This window comes from Phocoena sinus, chromosome 5, assembly GCF_008692025.1.
Source record: "Phocoena sinus isolate mPhoSin1 chromosome 5, mPhoSin1.pri, whole genome shotgun sequence".
Classification (NCBI taxonomy): Eukaryota; Metazoa; Chordata; class Mammalia; order Artiodactyla; family Phocoenidae; genus Phocoena; species Phocoena sinus.
Genome location: NC_045767.1, coordinates 70,458,099 through 70,469,234, shown reverse-complemented (window position 1 = coordinate 70,469,234; position 11,136 = coordinate 70,458,099). Strand labels below are relative to the sequence as shown.

At 32.7% G+C, this 11,136-nt stretch overlaps 1 protein-coding gene across 1 annotated transcript in view; it reads left to right on the top strand.

Moving 5' to 3' along the window:
- Window positions 1-507: 507 nt before the first annotated feature.
- Window positions 508-11,136, top strand: part of GABRG1 (gamma-aminobutyric acid type A receptor subunit gamma1) — a 65,268-nt gene continuing 54,639 nt past the window's right edge. Inside the window, exon 1 of the mRNA XM_032632726.1 lies at window positions 508-678. Coding sequence (XP_032488617.1) covers window positions 575-678 — 104 coding nt within the window. The 5' untranslated portion in view covers window positions 508-574. The remainder of the gene's footprint in view (window positions 679-11,136) is intronic.

Genomic DNA, 11,136 nt, shown 5'->3' with positions numbered 1-11,136 from the left:
GAGAAATGAGCCGCTCCCTCCCCCCCAACAAAATTAACAACAATAATTAACAAAAATTAGCAGAATCTTCGCGAGCCTTGGGAAAACCAATTAGGCACGGCAAACTCCCCACGGATCCCTCTTGGTAGACAGATTCAGAATCCAAACACGGGAGAGGAAACAGATCCCCGAAATAGAGTCAGGCAGGAGGGAAGGCTAGAGGGAAGAGGGAAGCCGTCTTTCCCTAGCGAGGGAAATCTGTCAGGGCCACTCAACTGCTTCTCTGAGGCTGCCGGGGAGAAGAGGTTTGTTTTTCTTTCAGAAAGACGGAGCCCTTTTCCCTACTGGGCTCGATTTCTAGTAGGGGAAGCCCCGCCTTTTGGGGCTGTTGATTGGCCCAACTTCTTTTCAGATAATTTATGCCAGCATCCTCTCGGTCTGATTGGCTCCCTTGCTCAATTCCGCTGGGAGTCGCATCCTACCTGGTTGGGAGGTGTACTGCCTTCCCACACTCTCCCTTCTGTACTCACCAGGCTGCAGCTAAGGTGGGAGAAAAAGTCCTGGCTTGGAGAACTGAGCGGAAAAAGCGATCCCAATGGGTTCTTGGAAAACTCTTCTCTTCTCCCCTTTTCTTCTGTGGAGTCAAAGGAAAGGGTTGAGGTTGATGTTCCTGTTACTGACCCTGCATCTAGGAAACTGGTGAGTAAATTCAAGGACTCAAAACTATTCTTTGGTATCTACCCACTCCCCCCTCATTTCTCTTTTTTTTAAAAAAAATCATTCTAGGTTAAATAATTTGCATTTCCCTGGGCACATGTGCAACATTTTACCATCAGTTTATTTTTTGATTAGATCTACTCTTTTTCTGATAGAATGAAATTAGCCTATGTGTGAAGCATGGAGATTAGCTCAGTTGAAGCAGAGTAGAAACTAGTAAAGATTCAGTTACTGGAAGTGGGGAGGGGAGTAGAAATGTTTTCGCTACTACATTTAGTCAATGAATGCCACTGATGAACTTTCTGGATGATTCTGCATTTTAAAGACAAAGTTATTTTAGAAACTTGTTACAGAGCATGGCATGTATGATGCTTTTTTATACACTAATATTGCCTTTTCCCTTACCTTTTTGCTATTCTAAAAAAAAAATCAAAGTTTTACATCAAGAAAGATCATAAATATGGCTAAAAATCCATCAGGGTTAAAGCTATGTTACATTTAAGTTAGAAATAACCATGTATATTTTACTGAGCCAGCTTTGAATCATTTTTTTTAACTTGGCTGTGTACAAGTAAATAAATATTGTAAGGTGATGTGATTGTCCTGTGTGTGTGTGTGTGTGTGTGTGTGTGTGTGTGTGTGTGACAGAGAGGAAGAGAGAGAGGGAGTGCTTAGAACTCAAGAGTAAAATGCAATCACTATAGAGATGGAAAAATGCCTTTTTAAGTACTTGCATCACTGCTAAAATTTATTATTATGACGATTATTTTTAGCATATAGCTAGAGTGGATTTTTACCATTACTAACAGATAGAACAACTGTATTTTCTCTCCAAAAATAGAGAATAAAGTATGCTAAGTAATATTAGACTTGCCAGAATATGTTTGACACTCAATGCTTTTTAAATATTACAGTTTTAGTTTATTTACCCTTTTCCCTTAGAAACATAAATGTTCTTCATGAGCACAAACATACTACTTGATTAATTATTTCTTATATTTAAGTGCATTGTAATCGTTTATTTCTTTTAATATATTATAAAATTATGGAAGATATTTTGGTAGGCCATGTATTAGTGCTCTCATGCATCTTCATAATATCGCAAATGAATCTGTGTTCTCATAAGTAAAAACAGACTAACCCACTGATTTTCTGAAATAACAAGCTGTAAGCTGATTTATCACTGTAAGTGCAAGTTTCTCTTGCAACCTAATAGACAAGCTGCTTACTAAAGGGCATACTGTCTACTTAAAGAGATGTTTGGTTTTAAATAATACATTTTCTTCTTGAGGATATTTACATTATGAGAATCATGATGGGTTTCAGACTCTCTTCAAGCTGCTCAGAATTAACAAGTTGTGTGGTATAGTGGACAGAGATGGGCTCTGGAAGTCTGGAGACATGATTCTATGTGTCAAGGGTCCTTAACCACTCTGAACACAGTTCCTTCATCTAGGAAATGAAGGGCAGTAGTAGATCATTTATGATTTCTGCAAGTTTTCATATTCAATATTTCTAAGATTTGAACTGAAACATAAAATAACTCAATAGCTGCATCACTGGCTTTTTGTAGCAGTTTTCAAGAAGGAAATTCTAACTGGGAATGCTGTGTACTTTTGTTTTGGTCGTATGTATGAGTGAGAGAGAGAGAGATGCGTTATGCAGCTAAAATAAATAAATCATTTTATCATAGTACTATAGAGAATATGGATTATTCTGGCCAGTGAAAAAATACATATTAAAAAATAGAGCTGTATGTTGCTGTTGTAATTAACTCTTAGGGTCTCAGTTATGGGAGTGTATGTCTTCACTTTTCAAAGTAGCTACAGTTGTGATGAACTTTTTATCCTTTTAATATTTAGTTGAAGATAATTGATGTCAACATGTATAAACCATTTACATTCATAATTTCTTCTTCCTTTCTTCTTCTTTTGAGGGACCGTTCTAAAACTAATCACAGATGGTTCTATTTGTAAGAATTTTGATGTCTGATGCCAGTTCCTAAATTAAATTTTCAAAGTCACCTATTTTGGGACTTACCAAATTGGAGGCTATTATTTTTTGTATCTAATCAAAGACAGTAGCTTGTTTACTCATTTTTCATCAAGAGCATAAAGGAGAGGCACTTTATTGATTTTTACATTGCTGAACTATGAAAACCAATCCTGTTGTTGTAATTAAAAGCTGTAGTCATGGTTCCTATGTTTCATTCTTTGTGAGGCTCTATGGCATCTTGGCAAGTTGGTTAAAATCTCTCAAGCTTGAGTTGACTTATTTGTAGTGTTGAAAAAAATATAATTATAATCAGACTTTTGAAAAGAATTGAAAAAGTGCTTTGAGATTTTACATAGTCTAAAATGTAATTTATGGTAAGCTTTGACTAAGAAGTTATACTTTGAGAGAGCTAAAGAGAGATTGTTTTAGAGATTGTTTCTAAAAACAATCTCATGAGTCAATAATCATACAATTTAGCAGTCAGTTGCCCAAATGACAATATTCAAGTATAATTACATTATAAAATATATTATTTTAAAATAATTTCAGTAATATATTTTGTGGAGATGGTAATGCATGATTTTTCTTTAGGCATACAGAGCTTTGGCTTCATTTTCTAATAAAATATAGATGCAAATGAGTACAAAATGACTAATGATGCTCCATGATAATTAAATCTTCAAAGAAGAACTGAGGGACAAAATGATTTTGAAGTTAAAATGTAAATGCTATAATTGATAAATCCCCTGTGTATAGAGTCTTTTTGGTATACTCATCTTCCTTTTTATCCTATTATATACTATGAGTCACATTTTTGGCTTATCAACAAAAGGAAATGTTTGATTTTTTCATCTTAAAAATGAAAGAGACAAATCTAGTATTTTATATTTATATATTTACATAAAGGTGATTAAAATTTGTCTAAGAAAATAATAATGAAGGTGGGGTCCCAAAGAAAAGGAGACAGGCAGGGCGAAAAACTGAAAAAAAGGGCTCTTGAGATATTGTCAAAATATGATGAAATGACTGCCACAAGCCTCAGGAGAATAATTCACATATATGCATGCTACCAACTGAGAATCCTAGACTCGACCATTAGATGTAAATTCTAGTTTCAGCCTCAGCACTTCCCACTAGGCTGAAATCAGGCAAATCTTTGAGGCAGAGACTCCTCGTTTGTGAAAAGTAGAACTGGCATCTACCTTTCCAGCTTGTTTCAAGACCAAGAGAGAAAATTTTTGCAAAGTACATGACAGTTAAAGTTTTAACTGAAAAGTCATAACAACAGATATTCTTGGAATCTCAGTAATTCTAGAATTTTTTATTCTAGTTAAATTTAAGTGCAGTAAACTCCTTGAATTGTTTGTGCATTATTAAATATCTTTTGGATTATGGGAGAGATCATTCAACGAATATTTATTGAATACCTGCTATGTGCTCTACACAGTGCAACTTGCTGGGTTTACAGTGGTGAATAAACTAGACATGAGAACTAACCATATGGATAGTGCTTGTGTCTAGTGTTCTACATGAGTACTACCATTATACACACTGCTGAGGCTGAGGTTTATGGTATTAACCAAAGGAAAACATCTTGTAGTCAAAATAAGGAAATATACCTTCACAACTCCAAAGATAAACAGGAGTCTAAATTTTTAAGGTTAGAGGGTACTGAGAGAAAAGATCACAATCAGGGAAAGAGAATCAGAACATCATGAGATTACTCATCTATAATACCAGAAAACCATGGAGGAAATGTCTCCAAAATTCTAAAGATAAATGTTCAACCTGGAAGGTTATACTTAGCCGAACTACCAATCAAAAATGAAGGGAAAATAAAGCCCAGATACTGTTATTCTCCCCATTTCACAGATGGAAAAACCAGGGCACAGCAATTTTTACAAACTCACTAAAGATCATCTTGCTGATAATGCTGAATCCAAGACTCAGATCCCATGTGCTCTATGCCCAGAGCCTGCATTTTTAATCACCTTTCCTCCAAGATTACAAATGCCATATAAATCAAAGCAATTAATGTAACTGCGGATGAGGGGGTTGGAAAGTAAGGGAGGGAGGGATAAAAGGAAGAAAGGAAAGGAAATGAAAAAAAGGAAAGGAAAGGAAAGGAAAGGAAAGGTGAAAAGAAGAGAGGAGAGGAGAGGAGAGAAGAGGAGAGACAGTAAAATTGACACAAGCTCAGTAAGTTACAGTCCGCTGTGTATTTATCACATAATCTAGAATATTATGTGTAGTGCTGGATTAATTATTTTAGGAAAAACTTAAACGAACTGGAGTTCTTGATCTAGAAAAAACACCACTGGATAGAGAGTTAATAGCAAGAATTTTGAATTCAGGTAAATTTTATTGAGGAATCATAAATTCTTAAGGGTGCTAGAGAAAATCATTGTTGAATTTATTATGTATAGATGTTACAGACAAACCATAAACAAGTAGTGAAAACTATGTGAAGCCAGATTTTCATCAGTACAAAAACACTCTAACAAAATGATGGATGTCTTGTCACTAAACTTCAAGCAGAAGCTTGTTAGAGTTCTTGTACTCTGTGAGAGCCAGATGAAATTTATGTTTTTTTCTACTTTTAAATATCTCAGAATCTAATTCTATCTGTACTAAAATGGTTTAACCAACTGAAGCCCCATGTTTCAGGAAATAGTCTTAGCTATTAATTCATTCAATAAACAGTTATTAAGCATTAGCATTCATTCAACAAATATTTACTCAGTGCCTACCATGTATTAAGCAGGGAACTGGAGACACAGTGGAAAGCAAGACATAATCTTTGCGCTAGTAGTGTTTGCATAGTGTATATAGGACATATATGTGATAGTATACGTGCTGGACAAAGAAGGCAGAGCCCCTGACCCCAGTGAACTTAAACTCTAGTAGTTAATGTTGAGATGGTCTATCAATATAAACAAGTAAAGACAATAAAATGCTATAACAGCTACTTGCAATTCTAGATGAGCTATAGTGGTGACACTAAGGAGATTGGCATCAATTGTAACTCTGGGAAAAGATTGAATGCTCTTAGCTGTCATAGGCATAAGTTCAGGTCAGTGTTAGTGAAAAATATACATAGGAAGATAACACTAATATTCTGTGGCCAGAGGTATGGTCTCATGCTTTGGTGGGCCTTTTGAAAACTATATTCCTAAGATATCCTTTACTTTGGTCATCTAACATATGACATTAAGATAGCAACGTCCTATTAAAACCTATATAACTTAGTTTAGTAGTAAATTTTTGAACTGTAGGCATTCTCTCCTTACAAATACAATTCATTTAGAGATTTAACATTTCTCCCTATTTTTAGACAAATGTATTGAGTAACAAATATTTTGAGTAACACAGTGGTAGAGACTGTGATAAATATTAGGGATATAGAAAGGAAGTTAATATAGACCCTGCACTCCAACCTGTAGGTAGATGAGCATATCAGAAGATCTATGATTAGAATATAGTAGGTTAAATATGAAAATTTTAATATTGTTGTGATCAGGGTGTGATGTGGTTCTCCACATAGATGTAGGGCTGCTAGAATCAAGGGTTCTGGAAAACAAGTTAATCTTTGGGTAGATTGCTAGGACCATGACTTGTGGTTGCAGAATTTGTGATCCGTTTCAATATAGGCAGGTCATTTGCCTCTCAGTCGGCCTAGATGTGTACCACTATTAGAATAATTTTCCAACACATGCAGTAGAGTGTTTTCAGCAGGGATTACTTTTCTACTAAATAGCCACATTGAGTAGAACAATGTAGCCCTATCGGTTGGATTAAATTTAAGTTTTAATCAGACATCTGTGTTCTACAATTTGTTACTCTGTGCAGGTGTCTTATGAGTGTATATTTCTTTCTGTCATTTCCTTAGTACAATTCTTTCTGAAAAACCTGCAAATTATCATAACTGGAGTTGACTAGAAAGAGTGTTTTGTTGTTTCTGTTCTACTCATTTGTATTCTGTCCCTTTTGAAGTGAAAGTTCTGAGAGGATACTTAGTCAATGAAACTATTTTACCTCTCATTTTATGGTCCCAAGACTTAGGGAGAAGGTATATCTTTTTGCATTCAAAAGAACGACTCCTATTTCTTTCTTCCATTTAATTTTAAGATCTTTTCATATCGTTTATAATTTAATAAGCCTCAATATTATGCCTTAATTTGGCAAAAATTTTAGCAGTCTGATAGAATTTATCTGATGCATAAGTGCATCAAAGGCTTAGAGAATGTGAATGTCATGAAGTGTTATATGTTTCTAAGTCTAATTTATGTTCCGTTATGTTGTATGAATATAAAGTGGAACAATGGAAAATTTGGTGTTCAGTTTAATATACTTTCAATCCAGCGGTAATTTTTTAATGGACTGTGAAGAAAATTATGGTTTCTTTCCCTTCCTCCAAAAAATATTCACATGGAACCAGTCTCAAAAGAACATTTATAATCTCTGTGTATTCATCATCCCCCTAAAGACTATTCTTTGGAAGCACGATTCCCAATTTTCTAAACTCTGTTTTAACAAAATAGCGTTGGCCTGCCAAACAAAGCAAATAAAAAAATCCCAAAATTGGAAAAATATATTGTTTTATTATTAGTACTAGTTGTTATCTTAAGGATCAATCACTAAACTATGAGCAAAGATGCTACAAAAAATAATCTGCTATATTTTATATTTTTCTGTTTTTGTTTTCTTTCTAAAAATATGTCACTATACTAATTTTTAAAAATCGATTCTGATATCAATCTGTTGCTTTTCTCATTAACTAATATAACCCTACACTCCTGTATCTTATCTCACCAGATCAAACTATGTTCTACTAGATTTAGGAATTGGCCATACCCCTTTTGAAACTAACAGTGAAGCTCTCTGTGCCCCAAGTAATCTCTATTGCCTTTAATTTCCTAACATTAGTGTAATTTTAAAGATGCTATGTATTCTACCTTACCAAGGAAACTACATAAAAATCACAGTGGATGAAGATGTCACATTTTATTTTTTCTCTGAGACTAATATTCCACACCTCAAATTGTAGAATCATTAATATATAATCCAATTTCTGTTCTATTCTGTGGACATAAAATATTTAAAATTTTTTACCACAAATAGTTTAGACCTTATTTTTCTTTACTTGTTTTCTTAAACAAACAATTTAAGCAATCTCTAAGTGATATAAATATATGTTGTTGAAATATATGGGAAAAACAAAATTTTTTTCCCTAATGTCATAATAGTTTTGATCATATAATGTAAATAATAATGGAATAACACTTAGTCCATTCTACTCCTCAAAATTACTTAGCAATTTGGAGCCTATACTTCCAGATTTTTCCATAAGTTTAAACAAATATGTGTATACACATTTGTATGTACATTTTTTATACAAATGAAATCTAACAGTTGTTTTTGTCACACAGCTAATATCAAAGATATTTTTCTAGGTTTGTACACATACTTAGTTGTACCTCCTTTTTAATGATAATATGGTATTCTATATTAAGGAAGTATCATAATTTATTAAATTTTTCCATTACAGATTCTCTTTTTTGTTATCACTAATATTGTTACTGTGTATATATATATATATATATATATATATATATATATATATATATATATACACATGTACATGCTTTTAGTTTCAATATTTCATCAATGTTGCCAAATTACTCAATTTATTCTATTAGAGCAATTTATTCTATTAATGGTTATAAAAATGCCATTTATCTATATTATCAATGGTACTGAATGTAATGAATCTTTTAATATTTTGCCAATGTGATGGCTAAAATTTGTCATATTTTAAAGTTATTCTCCCTTGCTACCAGTAAATGTTAGCACAGTTTGTTATTTTTATTAGTCTTTTTTTCCCTCTGAAATTTCTGTATATCAGTTATGTTGTAAATATCTTTGTCTCAATCTATCCTTTGTCTCCAGTCTTTGTCTAAACTGTCTTATGTCCTCCATGAGTTATTTTTCCTTTTTTTTTGTCATTTTTTTTTCCTTTCCTCGTTTGGTTACATGTTCCATAGAAAGACCTCCTCATCTCAAAAGTTAAAAAAAAAGCATTTTCAATATTTTCTTTAATAGTTTTATATTTTATTATATTTTGATCTCTAATATATCTGCAATTTATTGTCTAAGTAGTAATCTAATTTATTTTTTCTAAATGGCTTGATAAACCTTTCAATCCAAGTTACTGAATAATTCATCTTTTCATTTCTAAACTGACAAGTCACGTTTATTGTATACTGAATTTCTAGACACTTGGGATCTGAATTTGAAGGTTTGATTTTGTTTTCACTTATTTCTTTATGTGTTATCACAATATGGTTTTGATTACAGTAACTTTATTTTGTTTTCTTTTTATTCTGGCAAATTTCATCTAACAATCTATTTTTCAATAATTTCTTGTAATTCTTATATTGATTCTCTACTTAATTACAGTATAATGATTTTAATCTGTTATATAGGAACTGTGGATTTTAATTAAAACTTTATTAAATTTATAAACTAATTTGAGAATTATGTATTAATAATATTGTTTTATAGCCAAAATATTTATTTCCCTTTATTTTGTTCTATTCTTATATTCTTCAATTGGTGTTTTAGTTTCTTCACATAAGACAGATCTTCCCTGTTATATTTTTTGTAATTGCTTTATAGATTGTATTATCATTGTGAAAGAAATCAGTTTTTTTTTAAGTTTATGATGGATGAATACTAGAATCAGAAAGCTACTGCTACTATGTTTTAAAATTTATATTAGGTTAACTACAATCAATTCTCTGATTAACACCAATAATTACAGTTTCCAGTTGTTTATTTTCTTTATTCACTGTAATTTTACTTGTAAACAGCAAGATGATTTCTAATATTTGGTCCATTTATTCATTTACTTAGTGAATTTTTTAAAAATTTTATGCCTACTATATGTCAGGGTAAGTGCCAATGGTATCACATTGAAAACCTTAACCCTGGCTTTCAAGGAGCTTACAGAGGGTCATAAATAAATAAAGTAAATAGCTAATTAAGATGCAGTGTGATCAATTTTATGGTAAAGTTAAGCACTGGACAAACTGGAACACACTTATTTAATATTCTAGGCATGCTTCCCTTCCCCCTCCTCAAATTTTCAAAGCATTCCTCTCTGTGCCTCAAGTGATGGGTCCCAAATTCTTTTGTGTTAAGAGGATAATCACAGAATTGAGTGGACTATCACTTCACCTCTCTAAAACTCTGAAAGTTCAAATCTGTAACTCTATTATCTATCATCTTTTACTTATTTCGCTTCCCTACCAACTTTTATGAGCAATAAAAATGATTCAGCATTACTACCCTAAAAAGAGCTTTGTACAAAAGAATTAGGCTTTTGTACAAAGTAGGCTTTGACATTAAAATATAATCTACTCAGAAACATTAGAAGAGGTATGTTTCTTCCCTGGAACTTGTCACTTGACTTATAGAAATGTATCTGATGTTCATAAACAAACACTAATTTGTCATGAGCAACAGATCACAGATGAGGCCTTGTTTGGAACTTCATCTGCACTTTTTTAAAAAAAATAACCCATTTTATTTATCCATTCCACTACTGATACATATTTGGATTTTTTTTCTGAATTGATGGTACATCCACTAATGCTTCTCTGAATATTGTGGAACAAGCATTCTGGTGAACATACTATGAATCTGTGTTGAGTATGTACCTGGGAGTGTAATTATTGGGTCATAGAGTGTGTGAACATCCATCTTTAGGAGATAACACCAAGGAGTTTTCTAAGTAGTTTTAACAGTTTGCCCTCACAGCCCTGTACAAGAGTTCCAGTTGTTCCACAACCTCATCAACACTTGGTGTTGTCAAGGTTTTTTATTTTAACCACTGTGGTTTATGTATAGTGGTATCTCATGTTTTTAATTTACATTTTCCTCATGAGTAATGATGTGGACTGTCTGTTCATGTACTCATTTCCATTTGGTTATCTTTGCTTGTGAAATGCCTAATCAAATCTCTGCCATTTTTTTTTTCCTGATGGATCATCCATCTTTTTCTAAATAATTTATGGGAGTTTGTTACAATCTTAGAGATGAGTCTTTTTTTTTAAGTTTTGCTATATGATTTAATATTATTTATTGCCTTGTCCTAAACAGCTTGAAATTCAATTTTGTAATCATAGCATCAGCAATATGTATTGTATTTTTTTACATCTTTATTGAAGTATAATTGCTTTACAATGTTGTGTTAGTTTCTACTGTAAAACAAAGTAAATCAGCTATACATATACACATATCCTCCCTCTTGCGTCTCCCTTCCATGCTCCCTATCCCATCCCTCTATGTGGTCACAAAGCACCGAGCTGATCTCCCTGTGCTGTATAGCTGCTTCCCACTAGCTATCTATTTTACATTTGGTAGTGTATACATGTCCATGCC